Source organism: Camelus bactrianus, chromosome 3, assembly GCF_048773025.1.
Source record: "Camelus bactrianus isolate YW-2024 breed Bactrian camel chromosome 3, ASM4877302v1, whole genome shotgun sequence".
In the NCBI taxonomy this organism is placed as follows: domain Eukaryota; kingdom Metazoa; phylum Chordata; class Mammalia; order Artiodactyla; family Camelidae; genus Camelus; species Camelus bactrianus.
In genome coordinates this window covers 38,712,348-38,731,654 of record NC_133541.1, presented here as the reverse complement: position 1 = coordinate 38,731,654, position 19,307 = coordinate 38,712,348, and the positions used below count along the sequence as shown (strand labels likewise).

Below are 19,307 nucleotides of genomic sequence, written 5' to 3'. Positions count from 1 at the left end.
TACCTCCTCTCCTCAGATGTTATCAGTCTAATGTGTTTTCTGCCAGCCTTATTTTATGTATGGACACACTTGTGTATGTACCAATAGGAAATCACAGAATTGTGTGTGAATTTTCTAAAAAAAAAAACCCCGTAAGTATCTGCAACTTCTTTTATTTATTAAAAATGTATTTTGGAGTCTCCCCATATTAGTTTGTATAAGTCTGCTTCATCTATTTCTAAAGTTTCACCTTCAAGTTCAATATTTTTGGTAATTTTCTGGTAGGTATACTCTATAGAGTTCAAAAAGTTCTCTTTTACTTTTGGTTTGTGAAGAATTTTTGTCTTAAATGAATGATGAATATTAAATGCTTTTCTTTGCTACTTTTTGAGATGGTCACATAATTTCTCTATGTTCTCCTTTTAATGTAGTAAATCATAATGACACAGTTAAATACTGCACCATCTTTTGCTTCCTGAGGTATCCTACTCAGTTTTGAGAAACACTTTGGTCATATCCTATTAGTTTTTATATGCTTTTGTTGTTATCCCATGTTTATTTTGATATATATTTTTATTTTATTTTATTTTTTAAATTTTTTAGGGAGGAAGTAATTAGGTTTGTTAATTAATTAATTAATGGAGGTACTGGGGATTAAGCCAGGACCTCATGCATGCTAAGCACACACTCTATCATTGAGCTCTACCCTCCTCCCAATGTATGTTTTAAAATCTTCAGTCTCATGAATTGTTTGTAGTTTTATTTCAGGTTTTAGTATTAGGCTTATGCTGACCTCCTAAAATGAGTTAAGAAGTGTTCCCTTCTCTTCTACGTCCTAAATTTTTTTTAAATATAAGATTGACATTACTTCTTTTTTAAATGTTGATAGAATTCACTGGTGAAACCACAGGCTTCTGGTTTTGATAATGAATTAAATTTCTTTTAAAGATGTAGGGCTATTCAAAATTTGTGTTTCATCTTGTTTCAAGTTTGTAAGTTATAATTTTCATGGAATTTGTTCATTTCATCTAAGTTGTCAAATTTGGTGGCATAAAGTTGTTCATAAATACAATCTTACTGTTCTTTTAATGTCTGTATGATCTATAGTGATAATTGATTTATGATTTTGATGATTTGTGTTTCTTTTTTTCTTCATTATTGTAACTGGAGGTTTTCAGGAAACAGCTTTAGGCTTTATTAATTTTCTCTGTTGTTTGTTTTCCATTTCATTGATTTCTGTTTTTTATTATTTTATATGTCCTACCTTGGGTTTATTTTGTCCTTCTTTTTCTAGTTTCTTAAAGTAGAACCTTGAATCACTGATTTTAGAACTTTCTTTTTTTCTAATATAAGCATCTAAGGTTAAAAATTTCCTTCCAATAATTATTTTAGCTGAATCCTGGGAATTTTGATATATTGTATTTTCATTAGCATTTAGTATAAAATATGTTTAAAATTTCCCTTGTGATTTCTTTTTTGATCTATGGATTATTTAAAAGTATGTTTTTAATTTCCAAATACTTAGTGTTTTCTTAGATATCTTATAGTAATTGATTCTTAATTTTGTTTTGGTTAGAGGACATGTATGATTTCAATTATTTTAAATTTATTGACTTGCTTATGCCCCAGGATATGCTCTATCTTGGTGAACATATGATGTGCAGTTGAAAAGAGTGTATATTCTGTAGTTGTTGGGGTTAAAGTCCTATAAGTATCATTTAGGTCATAGTGGTGATTGGTAGTGTCCTTTAGATCATCTGTGTCTTTAATGATTTACATAAAATTTTAAATACAGATAAATGAGAAACAACATACTGAGAGTCAGTTTTATAATATATTCACATATAACAAGCAAAAGTTTGGCATTAGTAGGAATGGATATGTGCTGCTGTCCAAGTTACCCTCTTCTGTCTGATTCTTTATCCTTACTTACTATTGTTTCCAGTCTCTCCAAATACTCTATCCAGTTGAGGATAAGATATGTGCACTGTATTTTTAAAGTCCATTTATACTATTAATTATAAAAATGCCATGTAGGAAACATAAACTTTATTATTAATATCCTAAAAATCCACAAATAGAGCATGTGTCCGTAGATGGATTGTAACTTCCAGAGTTCACAATGAGAGTTCCACAAATAATATATTGAGCCCCTACTGTATCCCAGGCTGTAATGTAGGAGACAGATACTAAACATATAAATAATATTAGACAGTGGTTAGTGCCCTCAGGAAAATGAAGTAGGGTACTGAGAAGAGAGGGACACAGATAACTTGTGTGTGTGTGTGTGTGTGTGTGTGTGTGTGTGTGTGTGATCTGTTTCCTCCTGGGATTTCATTCTCTTTATAAGGGTCACTTGGGGTCAGAATATGGATAGCAAGATTGGATAGGGTGGTGCCATATATGATTGAGAAGGCATCAAACTTGGGAAGGTCTGTGGGGAGAGTCTCTGGATAGGAAATGCAAAGGCACTGAGGTGGGGAGAAGCTTGATTTGTTAAGGAAGGAAAAGAAGTCCATGTGGCTGGAACATGGTGCCAGCAGAGAAGGGAAAGATGAAGTCAGGGAAGAGGCGAAATCATGTAGGGCCTTGCAGGCTTGGGTGAGGATTTTTCTTAGTGTAGTGGGAAGCCCTTGGAGGATTGTAAGCAGAAGAGAGATATCTATTTCTTGCTTTTAAAAGATCACTGAGTATTTTATATGTAATAGATGGGCAGTCACCACACAAGGAAGGTTAATTAGGAGACTAATACAGTAGTTCAGGTGAGAAATAATGATAGCTTGGACTAGAGTGGTAGCTGTGGAGATGGAGAGGGTGATTAGATTACATTTTGGAGGAGTTGACAGAACATGCTGATGGATTGGATGTGGGAGGGTGAAGTTTTGAAATGCCTATGAGAGGAATGTCAAGTAACTAGTTGAATATCCACACTTGGTGCTTTGAAGTGAAGCCATAGCTGGAGATAAAATTGAGTCATCAGCTAGAGGACTGGATGAGATCACCTAGAAAGAAAGAGGAGATGGCAAAGAACATAGATTGAGCAGTGAACATAAGTTTTGCAAGATGCAGGTCCATGATGACTTGCTCAAAAGCAGTTTTGGTGAAAAGTTTGAGTGTGAATGTGTTGAGAAAAAGTGAGGGGAGGAAGGAGAAACAAATGTACATAACTCTTTCAGTAAGTTCTACTGAAAGAGGGGCAGAGAAATAGGGCCAAAGGTGAAGAGAAATTTTGTAAATTGAAAGATCCTCTAAGCAGATTTGTGTGCTGATGAGAATGATCCAACAGAAAGAAAGATACTGAGGTAGATGTGTGAGTAATTTCCAGAATAAAGTCCTTGAGAAGGTGGGAGCTGATTCAGAGCATAAATGGAGAGGTTGTCCTCTGACAGGAGCAGGGATGCATCCTCAACTGTAGCAAGAGGGAAGGAAGAGAATGTGGGCTTAGCAGAAAGTGTATTAGTGAATTTGGATGGAGAAAGTTGAGGGCAAAATCTGATAGTTTTTCAGTAATCTATGAGGCAAGATCTTCAACTGAGAATAGATAAGGGGGAATATTAGAGGTTTGAGATGAGAAGATAAGATGTAAAACAGCCCGGAATTGGGAAGTCAACCTTGTAGGAAAATGCAGGAGGGAATCGCTCTGCTATTTTGAGTGAACTTACCAATGTTTATCTGCTCCTGGGCAAGCAAGGAGGGGTCCTTTTCCCTCTTCAGAGGAGGGAGTTAAGGTTTTCTCTCTGTGGAAAGTGATGAAAAGACAGAGTTTATGTTGACAAACTAGCAGATATTCAAACATTTTATTAAATCCTGGCAATATTTTTCCACTTTTAATATTTTTTATGGGCAGAATCAGTAAATAGCTTAGAGCCTTGACTATGTCTAAGAAAGAAGTGTTTTTCAAACTATAAGCTGGAGGACAGGCTTACTTTGTATGAATCATGATTTCACAGTTCTCTGCTGGAAGAGAGATGATATTTAAAGTTGGTGGGTATTCTGGAGGGTATTTGAATAACCGGCAAATATTTATTCAGTGATAACTGGGAGCCTAGGTACAGCTTCAAAAGATTACAGTCTAGTTGGAAAAACATATAATTAAAAAAAATTAAATATTAATTACCATAGAATTTCAGTGTGAGTTCCTGGAGTTAAGGAGTGCTTCAAAGAGAAATAGGCAGAAAAAAGTTGGAAGGGGAGGGATAGCATAAACCAGCAGTTCTCAAAGTGTGGCCTAGGGACACTGGGGGTCCCTACGACCTTTTTAGACATCTTCAAGGACAAAATTATTTTCATAATAGTACTAAGATGTTATTTGTCTTAATTTATTCCCATTCTCTCACAAGGGTACAGTGGAGTTTTCTCGGGGTTACATGATATGTGATAGGACAGATTGAATGAAGAAGCAGAAATGAGAATCCAGCTGTCTTTTATTAAGCCAGAAATAAAACAGATTTGCAAAAATATTAAAAATGCCATTCTTTTCACTATTTGGTGGGGGATTTAGCTGTTTTTCTTAAAGACATTACCCATATTAACATGTAATCGTTTTTAAATTGTTATTCTTAATGAATTAATAAATAAATATTTAAAAATTGATCAGTTTTAATATAATATAGTAAATATCAATAAATATAACCGACATAAACAAAAGCTCTTTGTGGATTCTCAGTAATTTTTAAAGGTTTAATGGGATCTGAAGACAAAAAATTTTGAGAATCGAATCAACTGTTAGAACTACATATTGTGATGCAAAAAATTTTTTTGGTTTGTTTTTTTTGGGGGGGGTAGTTAGGTTTGTTTATTCACTTATTTATTTGCTTATTTATTTAACAGAGGTACTGGGGACTGAACCCAGGGCCTCATGCATGCTAAGCATGTGCTCTACCACTGAACTATTCTCTCCCCTGTGATGCAAAATTTTGAGAAGGAAAGTATGCGACAAGGCATTTCACTAACTTCAGATATTGAAGTTAATGTCAATTCTATGAATTACAGTAGTATATTGCATATTGATAAAATTAGACACAAAGTATTTTGAGGTTATTTTGTGCTTCAGGATACAAAATACTGCATTAAAAGAAGAAAAAAAAACAGTCTCTGCTAGTCTGTGAATTAGCAAAAGCCACCTCTTCCTCTGGCCGCTTTACTGCCATCTAGTGGAAAATAATTATAATAAATATACAAATATTTAAGACTGTAGTGTGAATGATGCCCCAGAGAGTTAGGAAATAAATTTTTTAGGCAGAGTAAGGTCAGACCATCAGAAAATCTTGAGATATGCAGTAGGTAGTCATTGAAGGTTCTTAAGTGGAGTGCTAGAATGCAGGAATAGTTTGGGAAGCTCAGAGGAACAGTGGCTGGCAGGATAGATGGATGGGTGGGTAGGTAGATGGATGGTGTACGGATGGTGGATGGATAGGTAGGTAGCTGGACAGCCATCCAAGAGCAGGGTGGTCTTGATAACGGGAGACCAGGAAAGAAGTCTCAAGTGTCTTGATACAGCCTCTCCTTAGTTGTAGCTGTTACTCTTGCCATAAACGGACATGGGAGAACAGGGATGCCCTGTTATAGATGAACGCTGAGTCTAGGTTTTTGATTAGAAAAATGAAATAATTGCCTAGAGTTTTTCAATTTTCTGAGAGGAACACTGAGATAACTGCTTTGTTTCTGAAAGAGAGGTTAGATAAAGTCTGATTTTCAGATATTTGGCAAAGTTAACATACTGTTCAGATCATTCTTTAATTAAAGAAAAGTTTTACTCTGCTGCCCTCTTCTGGATGTTGTGTAATTCTCTAAATAATTCCGCTGAATTGCCACTGAAATACAGGAACTCAGCTGCAAGAAAAAGAAATAGAGAAAATGGATATCAAGATAAAATGCAAAAAGAAATAAAACCAAACCAAAGACTATTCATACTGAAATATTTTCCCAACTTTTTATTTTGAAAATTTCTAACCTACAGAAAAGTGCAGTGAACAACCATATATCTGTTATATAGTTTCATCAGTTGTTAATGTTTTGCAACATTTCCCCTTCCCTTCCCTTTCTCTATATATGTATATGTATGTATACGTGTAGGTACATATGTTTATATGTGTGTTTATGTACACATATATGACATTTTCTACATAATCACAGTACCATTATCATATCTTTAAAAAAGAACTGATTTGTTATTATGAATATGTAGTTTATATTTAAATTTCCCTAATTTCAAAAATACCTTTTATAGCTGTTTGTTCTTCTGTTATTTGCTTTTAAAATTGGATCAAAGTCTAATTTAATCTACCCCCTGCTTTTATTTGTTTTTCATGACATAAAACTTATAAGGAGACACAACATTGTAAAATGACTATAACTCAATAAAAAATGTTTTAAAAAAAACTTATTAAAAAAAACTTATAAGGGGATCAGGCCTGGTGTCTTGTATAATTTCTGTGTTCAGCATTTTCTGATTATTTCCTCATAATTCAATTCAATTCGTTTTTGTCAATATATATGTATATTTATGATATCTATGATAATAGATGTTTATGATATATATCATATATGAAATGTACTTCTTACTGTATCACATCATGAGTCATATCATTTCAGGCTGTCCCACCATTTTTTTTTTAACTTTTTTTTATTTAGTTATAGTCATTTTACAATGTTGTGTCAAATTCCAGTGTAGAGCACAATTTTTCCGTTATACATGAACATACATATATTCATTGTCACATTTTTTTTTCGCTGTGAGCTACCACAAGATCTTATATATATTTCCCTGTGCTATACAGTATAATCTTGTTTATCTATTCTATATATGCCTGTCAGTATCTACAAATTTTGAACTCTCAGTCTATCCCTTCCCACCCTCCTCCCCCTTGGCAACCACAAGTTTGTATTCTATGTCTATGAGTCTGTTTCTGTCCCACCATTGTTGATTCTAAATGTAGCACTTTTTAAAAGTGACAACTAATAGACTTCCAGTAATCTCAAAATGCTCTGTGGCCATGTGAATGTCCCTTTTCCCAACAACATTTCACTCAATAATCAGCCAGGATTTTTGCCTGAGTCAGTTATACTGGGGTTCACAAAGTGATGTGTTTCTAGTCCTGTCCCCCTTTCTATATTTGTTAGATAGTTTATTAGCTGACATTCTTCTGTGAAGAACAGCTTTCCCTTTCTCATTCTCTGCCCTCAAATAATCACCATGGGCTCATGATTTTTTTTAATTTAGTGTATTAATATCATTATTCCATTTGATAATCAAATTGTCCCAGACTTGTTCTGTAGGAATCCTATCAAGCTGTGTCCTTTTGATATGTCCCCATTAGTCTTATGTACTAGGCTCACTTTCTATTTTATTCAAGATCTGGAACCAGCCATTTATATAAGGAGCCCTGTTTCTTTTTATTTAGGGAGTCAGCCTTAGAAGCCAAGATCTAGGAACTAGGTGTGATCATTGTTACTAAAACTGTATTTGAAAAACCATGAGTTCATATCCAGTTGCAATTTGATGTCTTTGGTATCGTTTGATTTTCTCTTCCTTCTCCCATTCATATCTGGCTTCCTTCTCCCACAGTGAAAACCCTATTTCCTAATGACATCAATGTATTTACTTACTTACTCTATCCCATAATACACAAAATACTTTTAGAATTACAACACCATTACCAAAACTAAATATTTCGTTGCTTTCTTTTTGTCCTTTGAATATATCCCACTAAATGTATAGTCAGAAAACTGTATTAGTCAGAAATCAACTATATTTTTTTAGTCTTTGCCATTTTGTTCAACAGATCTAAGTTGACTATATTAGCTCTTACATTAGTCACAGAGGTAACAGAAATAAATAAGATACTGTTCCTATAGCTGCAAAACTCAGTCTCACAGAATAAAAATGACCAGTAACCCAAACATTATAGTACAGCAAGGGAAGGACCAAAAGAAGTTGACTTACGAGTGCTAAAGCATTACAGGAGAAAATCATCTAACGCAGCATGGGTAGGGGTGACTTCCTAGAGAGATTAAGAGTAAGTCTTGAAGAACAAGTAGGAGTGAATCTAGTGAAGAGAGGGGCAGATAGTTCTGGTAGAGGAGTGTAATAGCAAGAGAGACCATGCCGTGTGCTGGGAAACAGCAATAGCTGGTAGCTGGTAAGGTGTCTTGGTCATGAGAAGGTTCAGGAGGTGAGAGAGTTGAGAACCATAAAAAGAACCTTTTAAACTATGCTAAGCATTTGTGTTTCCTTCTCTGAGCCTATGCCCCCTCTTTCTAGACTACTTCTTTTCATTCTTACTCCTAGACAAGGTTTTTTTGTTTGTTGGTTGGTTGGTTTGTTTATTTTACATATAACAATATTACATTATGTTAGTTTTGGGTGTGCAACATAATGATTTGATATATGTATATATGGCAAAATGATTACCAGAATAAGTTTAGTAAACATCTGTCACCACATAGTTACAATTTTTTTTGGGGGGGGGGATGACAGCTTTTAAGATTTACTCTCTTAGCAGCTTTCAAATATACAATACAGTACTGTTAACTGTAGTCACCATAATGTACATTACATCCCCAGGACTTACATTGTCACTGGAAGTTTGTAACTTTTAACTACCTTCATCTACTTTTGCGACCTACCTAACCTCCACTGGTGGCTATCACCAATCTGTTGTCTGTATATGTGAGGTTTTCTTTTTTCTCAATTTCACATATAACTGAGATCATACAGTATTTGTCATTCTCTGTCTGATTTATTTCACTTAACATAATGCCCTCAAGGTTCATCCATGTTGTTGCAAATGGCAGGATTTTTGTCTTTTTTATAGCTGAATAATATTTCATTGTACATTTATACCACATTTTCTTTATCCATTTACCCATTCATGGACACCTGGATTGTTTCTATGTGTTGGCTATTGTAAATAATGCTGTAACAAATGCAGGAGTTCAAATATCTTTTCGAGAGTAATTTGGTTTCCTTTGGTTGCATATCCAGAAGTGGAATTGCTGGATCATATGGTAGTACTATATTTAATTTTTTTGAGGAACCTCCATACTGTTTTCCATAGTGGCTGCACCAGTTTACATTTCCACCAACAGTGCACAAGGGTTTCCTTTTCTCCACATCCTTGCCAACACCTGTTATTTCTTGTCTCTTAGATAATAGCCATTCTGACACGGTAGGGTATGTGGTAATATCTCATTCTGGTTTTGATTTGCATTTCCCTGGTGATTAGTGATGTTGAGGACCTTTGCATTTACCTGTTGACTATTTGGATGTCTTTGGAAAGACGTCTGTTCAGATTTTCTGCTCATTTAAAAAATTAGATTGTTTTTTGCTATGCATTTTTATGGGGTCCTGGTATATCTTGGGCATTAACCCCTTACTGGACATATGATTTGCAGATATTTTCTCCCATTCAGTAGCTAGTTTTTTCATTTTGTTGATGGTTTCCTCTGCTGTGCAGAAGCTTTTTAGTTTGATGTAGTCCTACTTGTTTATTTTTGCTGTTGTTGCCTTTGCTTTTGGTGTCAGATCCAAAAAATCATTGACAAGGCTGATGTTAAGGACCCTACTGCCTGTGTTTTCTTTGAGGAGTTTTATGGTTTCAGGTCTTACATTCAAGTCTTTAATCCACTTTGAGATAATTTTTGTGTATGGTGTAAGATAGTCCAGTTTCACTCTTCTGCATGCAGCTGTCCACTTTTCCCAGCACTGTTTATTGAGCAGACTGTCATTTCCCCATTGTGTATTCCTTACTCTTTTGTCTTAATAATCTATCCATGACCTAAGTGGGGTATTAAAGTCTCCTACTGTTATCATATTGTTGTCAGTTTCTTCCTTTAGGTCTGTTAACATTTGCTTTGTATATTTAGGTGCTCCCATGTTGGGTACATAAATGTTTATAAATGTTATATCCTCTTGTTGGATCGGCCCCTTTATCATTATGCAAAGACCTTCTTTGTCTTTTATTACAGTCTTTGTTTTAAAGTTTATTTTGTCTGTTATAAATGTATCTATCCCAGATTTCTTTTGGTTTCTGTTTGTGTGAAACATCTTTTTCCATCCCTTCATTTTCCATCTGTATTGTGCCATTACATGTGGAATTAGTCTCTTAGAGGCAGCATATAGCTGGGCCTTGTGTTTTGTTTTGTTTTGTTTTTTTAAATCCATTCAGCCACTCTGTGTCTTTTGATTAGAGAATTTAGTCCATTTACTTTTAAAGTAATTATTGACAGGTATATACTTATTGCCTGGTTTTCTGGTTGTTTTGCAGTTCCTCTCTGTTCTTTTTTTCTTCTCTTGCTCTCTCCCCTTTGGTTGTATAATATCCTTTAGTATTATGCTTAGACTTTTTTTTTTTATTATCCTTTGTATTTCTACTATATGTTTTTGCTTTGTGGTTACTTTGAGACTCTTACATAACAGCTTACATATATAACAGTCTTTTATTTTAATTTTTTAAAAAATTATTTATTTATTTTTTTCAGGGGGTAGGTAATTAGGTTTATGTATTTATTTATTTGGTTTTTCAAATGGAGGTATTGGGAATGGAACCCAGGACCTCGTGCATGCTAAGCATGTGCTCTACCACTTTGAGCTATACCCTCCCCCACAACAGTCTATTTTGAGTTAATAGCAACTTAAGTTTGAATGCATTTGAAAACTGCATTTTTACTCTGCACATTTTATATTTTTAATGTCAGATTTTATATCTTTTTATTTTGTGTCTCCCTTAACTGATTATGGTAGTTGTAGTTATTTTCACTACTTCTGTCTTTTAATTTTCATACTGGCTTTATAAGTAATTAACCCACTACCTTTACTGTATTTACTTTTACCAGTGAGATTTATGCTTTCAAATGTTTTCTTGTTACTAATCAACACCCTTTCTTTTCAGCTTAAAGAAGCCCTTTTAACATTTCTTATAAGGCTAGGTTAGTGGTGATGGACGCCTTTAGCTTTTTCTTGTATGAAAAACTCTATCTGTCTCCTTCAATTCTAAATGATAACCTTGCTGGGTAGAGTATTCTTGATTAGAGGTTTTTTTCCTTTCATTGCTTTGAATATATTAAGCCATTGACTTCTGCCCTGCCAATTTTCTGCTGAAAAATCTGCTCATAGTCTTATGGGGATTTCTTCATATATGACAAGTTGTTTTTCTCTTGTGACTTTTAAAATTCTTTCTTTAACTTTTGACACTTTAATTTTAATGTTTTTTTGTTGTGAATTTTTTTGTCCTTTTTGTGAATTTTGTTGTGGATTCATCTTCTTTGGAACTCTCTGGACTTCCTGGATCTAGATGCCTTTTCTCCTTCTGGTTAGGGAAGTTTCCAGCCATTGTTTCTTTAAATAAATTTTCTATGCCTTTCTTTGTCTCTTCTCCTTCTGGCACCCCTATAATGTGAATGTTATTCTACTTGATGTTATCCTGTAGGTCCCTTAAGCTATTTCACTTTTTAAAAATTTTTTTTCTGAGTGAGTTCCACTGCCCTGTATTCTAGTCATTGATCCTTTCTTCTGCTTCATCTAGTCTGCTGTGAACCCATCTAGTGTAGTTTTCAGTTTTATTGTATTGTTCAGCTCTGTGACATCTATTTCATACTTTCTTATATTTTCTGTCTTTGTTGAAATTTTCATTGTATTCATCCCTTCGTCTCTGTTGGAGGATGGAGGGAATGAAGAGTGCCCACTGAACTGAGAAGACATCTTGAGGCTGAAAAAACAAGCCAGGCAGCTCTGTATCATCAGTGGGTCAGTTTATTATAGGGTGACTTACTCACAGGGTAGGGTCTGGATCAGATGGACAAGGATCTGGAAGCATTCGCAGCTGCACTCTGCACTACCAAGGGGCCACTGGGACAATTTGTAGTTAACCTAGGGTATGGCTGTAGGTGCTTGGTAACAGGATGTGCATTTCTAAGTTAAGATTTATGATTGGGTCACTAGTCTCGTGGGCACCAGGAATACATCAGGGATGGTTTTCATCATTGTCTGGGGATTAACAGCATAGAGACTACCTGGTCCTAGTGATTATTAAACAATATGTACTAACTACGAGGCCCTTGAACACAGAGAAGTGATTCATTTGCACAGTACAGTCTTGGGTAGGGTCAGTGAACGGACAGGAGAAACTGTAAGGGTCCAAGATGGCATCATTTATGCTAACAGCCATACAATCTCCCAAGTTCAGTGAGCATCTTTATGATCATCACTTTTAACTCTTTATCAGGTAAATTACTTATCTCCATTTTATTAAGATGTTTTTCTGGGGTTTTATCTTGTTCTTTTGTTTGGAACATACTTCCATTTCCTCATTTTGCATAACTCTGTGGGTTTTTGTTTTTTTTTTTAAATAGGTGAAACATATACCTTTCTCAGACTTGAAGGCATGGTCTTGTGTTGGTTATGAATCTTATGTTTCAACCTTTTTCTGGCTCTTGGTTGTCTCTCAAACCTTTATTATTTTCTAAACAGCCTGGTTTATTTTTCAGAAGTTCGAGTTGTTGAGGTGTGCCAAGAAACTCATTGTTTCATAGGGACGGATCTCAGTTAGCCCCTAGTTTCAGGCAGATTGGAAACCAGACACTCAGGCATTCACTTTTAAAGTTTGCAAATATATGCTGTCCTATAGGAGCATCATTGTAAACCTTGCTTGCCTGCAGATGAGAAGTGTCCCTCTGGACAACAGCTACAAAAATTGGAGCTTCAAATGAGTGTATAAGCTCCCTTCTGGGAGATTCCCATGAGCTGTAGAGAGGCTGAGGGAAAGCTCAAATATGGGGTCCCCTACCCTAGGTTCCCTGAGAGCACCTCTGTAGCTTCTAGATGTGTGGCAAACCTAAAGTCTGTCCCTCTGGCTGAAATTTAAGGACAAGTAAATAGGCGTTTTCCATAGAAAGAATGGAAGTGTGCTTCAGTCTGTTGTCTGTGTGGGTGGCAGACTGCTAAGAGCTGTCTCTCCAATTGTAACAGTCCGGTGGTTCCCAGGGACACAAGCCTCCTATCAGTGGGAGCATGCAGGCCTGGGGCGCACCCCTCATCTTTAGTGGGGCAGCAGGAGTCCCCAGAGGCCTCTCCCCTTCTAAGTCGATGCCTTATGATTGGCAAATGAATCTCTTTCACATAGGCATTTTTCAAACTGCTGCTTTTGCACTAGTCCCTAGGTGCACACGAGTCCTTTAAGAGAAGTATCCCAGTTCCACACAGCCCTTTCGGTCCCCTGGGCATGAGCCCCGTGGGATTTTCCAAGCCAGACATATTGGGGGCTCATCTCTTCACTGTATGTCCCAAGGGTTGGCGGGGACTGGTACGGGGCACAAACCCCCACTCCTCAGGGAGAAGTTCTGGATTTTTGAGATCCCTCCTGATTTGTGGTTCACAGCACTGAGGGTAGGGTTTTTGTCTCAGCCTCTCCTGCCTGTATCAGTGTGGCCCTTTTATCATTTATTGTGAAGGAGCTGTTCAGTTAGTTTTCAGGCCTTTTACAGGGGGAAATTGTTCCATATATAGCTGTAGATTTGATGTGGCTGTAGAAAGAGGTGAGTTCAGGATCTTTCTACATTGTCATCCTGGACCACCTGTGTGTTTCCAATGTGTAACCATCAAGAAATTGCATGTAAAATCCAGATCTCCAGCTTCTTTTGAAAATTTAGAGGCTTTGGCAACACTGGGTGTTCCAAATGATCCCATTTCAAATATGGCCCTCCTTTTAACATGAACTTGGCATGAACTCTCAGGTCAGCCAAAAGCTCTGCTAAGGACACTTCTAGCCCCACAGGCATCTGTGATTTTTAGGTCACTCATTCACTCATACAAATATATATTTTGCATCCAGTGTGCCTGGCACTGTTTCTGAACCGTTTACATAGGTTCTCTTGCTTCTCGCAACACTGTTGCTTTCATTTTATAGATGTAGAAATGGAGGTTCAGAAAGCCAAAACAGGGGTTACACAACTGGCAGAGGCAGACCTAGATTAGACCCATGTGATGGCTCAGGCTCTGTGGTCACCAAGTCCACCTTCATCACCTAATTTAAAAGGCCCTTCCTTTCCTCCTTTATGCCAATTCAACATGAGATTTTTGCATACAGCACAAATTAAAAAAATGACAAACCTAAAAATTGTAATGACATGGCAGTTTGCATACATTTCTGTTTGTCACCATGTTCCCCAATGACAGCAGTATTTCATGCATTTTGTTTTATAACAAGTGAATTACTGTATCAGTTCACAAATGCATTCATTGGCATTTTTATATGAGCATGATACCCAATATTTTTCTAGATTCCACCTAACCTGCAGATTTGGTCATTTTATAAAACTATTAATAACATTTAAATAGAATCAAGGAATAATAGAATTAATTTATAAATTCCTGTGAAGCAGAAAACTTTTCTCAAAGTTAATACTTTCCTGAAATGACTGAAGTGTGTCCTTTAGAAAAATATCCAGTGCCTATTTTAAAAATGTGCATTTAAAATCACATACAGAAAGTTTAAAACAAATGTAGAGACACAGAATGGCTTCTGAACTCACAGTTATTCAATGACAGTTACCTGTCTTGCAGGGTTGGATCATCTAGTTTCTGATTCAACTTGATCATTTGTGAAACGACTACTGAGCAGAAATATGAAGGATAGAAGTGGAATCCAGCAGCACACAACCACAAGGTACATACAATCTAAGACTAAAACTGTGGGGCAGGGCAAGTGAGTTTCCTGGTGCAGCCTGGATTGCAAAAAGATTGAAATTGCCTCAATTCCTCATTTATGAGGGTATAATCACTGTGTTGCAAAGTATGCCTGACAAATAGTATCTGGTGAATAAATCTTTATTCTCATTCTCAACAATTTAATATAAGAAGTTTTTTTTAATGCTTTTTTAGAAATGTCGTATGATATAGAAAGTTTTATGAACAGTATCAATTAGGTTTAATCTGTGCTATCTGGGAACATTAATAGTATTTATGTGCATGTATATAACATGTCAAACTACATAAAGTAATTTTTAAAAGAGGTATAATTGTCTATGTTTTTTAAAAAGAATACTTTTTAAAAAAAGCTTTTCTTTTTTTTGTCTGTTTTAAATTAAATACTCTTGTTTTTTAAATTTCTATTTCTATTTTATTTATTTATTTTTTTTAGGGTTAGGTAATTAGGTTTACTTATTTATTTCTAGAGGAGGTACTGGGGATTGAACCCAGGACCTTGTGTATGCTAAGCATGTGCTCTTCCACTTGAACTATACCTTTCCCTGAGAAATCCCTGAATCTTCTGCTCATTTTTGCTGTGAACCTAAAACTGCTCCAAAATTTTAAAAAATATATATTTATACATATATGCCTTTAGGCAAGGGCAGTCTAGCAGGGGTTGGGGCCCATGCAGAGAAGACGGTTGAGTGAGATGGCAGCCTGATGAGTGTCAGGAGACGGTTATATGGGTGGGTGGAGATCTTGAGTAAATAAGTCAATATATTGAGGCAAATGGGAGCCAGGTTTCCTACTGTCCAGAAAAGAAGTTACAAATATGAACAGAGGGAAAGCTTGAATGAACCTGGGTGGTGGTAGACTGAAATTGGAAGATTGTTATGAACTCATGGTCTGTGTGTGTTATGTATAAGTATGTATGTGTATTTTGCGTATGTGTGGAAAAACCCTGTAAACACACACACACACACACACATTCTAGCTTTGTTTACCAAAAGGGCCTGGGAGCAGTGACACCCAGGAGCACTGAGCACATCTAGCACCCAGTTTTTAAATGCGTCAAAGAAGTCAGGGCTCTTTGGAAAAATGGCTGATCCCAGGGATGAAGCAAACACACAAGATGGGTCTGAAAGTATGGAAGTATTCAAAGAATAATGGTGGCTTGTCAGTCAATAGAGAAGCTAGCTCCCAATGGCTAAATCTGACAATTTGAGCAAATATGTGATGACAGTAATGGATTTTATCTCACTGAATAGGAATCCACTTTGAATAATAATAATAAATGAAAGAAGAGAAAGCTCTTCCTTACAGCAAAATGACCATTAATAAAATATAGAAGGAATGTAGGAACTAGAAAACCACTATTTGGCAACCATCAGCAAGAAAACTAAGAGCAGAGAGCTAAAGTTGGTTGAATAACAAGGTACTTATGTAATCTCAAAGTATCACCTCTGTAAAGTACTTAATATAAAGGTAGATGTTAATTATAAAGGGAAAGAGTAACTTTATAGCAGCAAAGCCTACTCAGATGATCACAGTTGAGTATCACCAGCAATGGAACAAACTGACCTTGTATGCCTCCTGATTTGAGTCACCGAAAAACACTGCATCATTTCTGAGATACTCCTGCCACAAATGCATCTGAATTGAATCCTGAGGAAGCACCAAACTCAAAATGTAGGACTTCTATAAAACAATAAACTGTAATCTTAAAAAATATTAAGATTGTGAAGGTCAAGGAAGAACTAAGAAATGGTTCTGGATTGAATGGGAAGAAGAAACACATTAACTAAGAGCAACACCTCATCTTGGTTTGGATTCTTTTGCTATAAAGGACATCACTGGGCTGCTGGCAAAACCTGAGTGGGGCTTTTGGGTGAATGGTATATGGGAGTTCTTTGTGGTGTTCATACTTTTTTGTTAAGTATGAAATTATTTAAAAATAAATAAAAGTAACAACTTTTGTTCAAAAACTTTTATTTACTATAAAGACAAAACACCAAAATAGGTACAAATACTATAAAATTGGTTCAATGGGGTAAAAATTTTAATTAAAATATCTCGATATATTTAAAATAACAAAGGATACATTTAAGCCAAATTTTCTTAACCCAGAGATTTTTTTGTAACATTTGCTTACACAGTAAGGTGCTAATAGAAGTTAGCCCTTAAGCCCTGGAAGTCTTAGGAATCATAGTCACACAGCAAATATAATTTCATTGTGAAAGTGAACTTTGGTAGAAGAAAAATCTATAGGACACCTGAGGTAGTAGAAACTGGAATAAACAGCAGTAGATGTTATTTACAACTTGAGTACCAAATAACATTAAGAACACAAAATAATTACACAATTTTCAGTCCAGCTTTGATCCAAAGAAAATAAGAATATTACATCACATTTGCATTGAAAACAAAACAAAACAAAACAAAACAAAACAAAACAAAACAAAAAAACAAACACCACAATTACCAGCAAGCTGAGGGAACTGCAAACAAACTCAAACAATGGATTTTGACATCTAGAGGCAGTTTGAGTTTGAAATGTGGTGGGCATGGTGATCTACAAAGTAATACTGATTAGCTGAGGTTCCTCAGTTTATACAGTTTACATTTCTGTCAGACACAGTATTAATCTGACTAATGATCTTCCAGTACATAAAATGGCAAGAGTGCATCCTTTAAAGCTTGCACATAAGAGACTTGGAAACAATCTTATTAGAATTGTGAAAAATTCTAAGTAGTCAAAAAAAAAAAAAAAAAAAAGAAAAAAAAAGAAAAACAAAAAACAAAAAACCAAAAAAAAACACATTAAGAGCTACCAAACTTCACATTTCAGTTCTATTTTTAACTCTTCAAATATTGCCAATCTTCCAACCAAAGGAATGTAAAATTTCACTAAGAAACACATTCATATAAAAAAAAAACTGCCTTTTAAAAATTATATGCAATATATCCCTGTAAACTTATCTTGTAACTTATTTTACTTCCAATTTGTGTTGTACATTTAAAATGTACTCTATATAGCTTATTTAGTTTATCCTGAGTCTTTGAGAATAACCAATTCTACTTAACTCTGCAACAATTCAACTGGCTTCTGAAGAGTTAAAACTTATCTCAAAAAAGTTGTATTAAATACTTAATCAGTACTTGATTTAAAAGACTTACAAAGAAAAAGAAAAAAGGATAAAAAAGCTGCCATTTTCCATCAGGATTCCATGCATCTGAATTCAGCTCAGACAAAAACCATTATCTGATTGTGCAAAATCCAATTTGTGTGTAAATGAAATTCAATTTCACTTTTCTTTCTGAACACATTCTCCAAGTTCAAAGGAAATTTACTGTTTAAAAACACTGTTACTCATTAGTTGAGTAATTAAGTCAGTTTTTCTTTTATCAACCAGGCCTACTGTAAAGAGCTGATGCATGGTAGAAGGAAAATAGCAGTTAACATGTTATCAGTGGTGATGATGAATGATGGATTGTTACATACAGAGTAAGACTTAAATGATGTGACGTTTCCTACAAAAGGAATCGATACATTAAAAAAAAGTCAAATAAGTTTCAAGGTAATCTTGATCTTGGTTGTGAGCTGCATCACAGAGAATAGTTGGTTTTCACTTAATTTAATCTGCACAAGAAGAGCAGTGACTGACTCAATGAAGGTAGTATTTTATTATATTCCAATTTTAAAAACAAATAAAATCTGTTTTAAAAAACTCTTGCAATAGCAAGATATTTAATAAACTCTAGTTCACACCTAGTTCCATTTTTTTTTCTGGTTTGAAAAGATCACCTTTCCCTGAATATTAAACAAAAATGAAGGTGAAATGAAAATACAGAACCATAATTTCCAAAAACGAAATGAATGGGCCAACAGTAAAATGCACAATGAACCACAATTGCCCAGGCATTAAAAAATATAAAGGTCAATTGTGGGTCAGAAAGAAGTTACCAACTTTAAAAAATATATTTATTTACTGCTACTCATAGCATATTCTGACCTAAAAGAGGCAGATACTGATTTTTATAGCCAGTGACAAAAAACAACAACAACAACAACAAAAAAAAACTGAACGGAATTGCAGAACCCCCTGCTTGTGATCACAATGTGAAATGGAAGAATAATAGAAACATTAAAATAGATCCTGAGCCCCTCAGCTGCTAATATTGCTGAAAAAGTGCTCCAAAAAAGAATTTATGCTTCTCTGTTAATTCATCATGCAAACTTCATTGCTTTCCTGTTCACCTAGGGCCAGTTCTCTGAAAGGCACGGTTTACAGTTTCTGCACAAATTGTGGACTTTTGCATACTAAGCTTAGGTACAGATCATGATTTGTCAATCACATACTTAGGTAAAGGTTCCCCACTGGTCTTGTTCATAGCATGAAGGACAGCAGATTATCAACGTGGTTCCCCACAAGTTTTTTTCTCTTGTTGAGCATCCTGTCTCCATTATAGTTTATTTGTATAATTGGCTACCATGTAGTACGGAAGACTGGATGCTTCAGTAGCTCTCTTGACGGAGGTCTGTCCTGAGGTTGAAGTTCTAAACAACGAAGAGCCACATCTCGTAAACCAGGAGACAAATGTGGAGGGATTGATGGAGCAGTAGTTGCACTAGCAATCTATA

The 19,307-nt window shown here is 35.4% G+C and overlaps 1 protein-coding gene and 1 long non-coding RNA gene across 4 annotated transcripts in view; one reads left to right on the top strand and one right to left on the bottom strand.

Moving 5' to 3' along the window:
• LOC105077798 (uncharacterized) overlaps window positions 1-19,307 on the top strand; it is a 199,052-nt gene that overhangs the window by 15,721 nt on the left and 164,024 nt on the right. Inside the window, exon 2 of the long non-coding RNA XR_012504319.1 lies at window positions 14,540-14,642. This is a non-coding gene — a long non-coding RNA (uncharacterized LOC105077798). The remainder of the gene's footprint in view (window positions 1-14,539; window positions 14,643-19,307) is intronic.
• Window positions 16,638-19,307, bottom strand: part of MAP3K1 (mitogen-activated protein kinase kinase kinase 1) — a 66,640-nt gene continuing 63,970 nt past the window's right edge. For all 3 annotated transcript variants that reach the window (XM_074358521.1, XM_074358523.1, XM_074358522.1), the window contains exon 20: window positions 16,638-19,302. In XM_074358521.1, coding sequence (XP_074214622.1) covers window positions 19,153-19,302 — 150 coding nt within the window. In that variant the 3' untranslated portion in view covers window positions 16,638-19,152. The remainder of the gene's footprint in view (window positions 19,303-19,307) is intronic.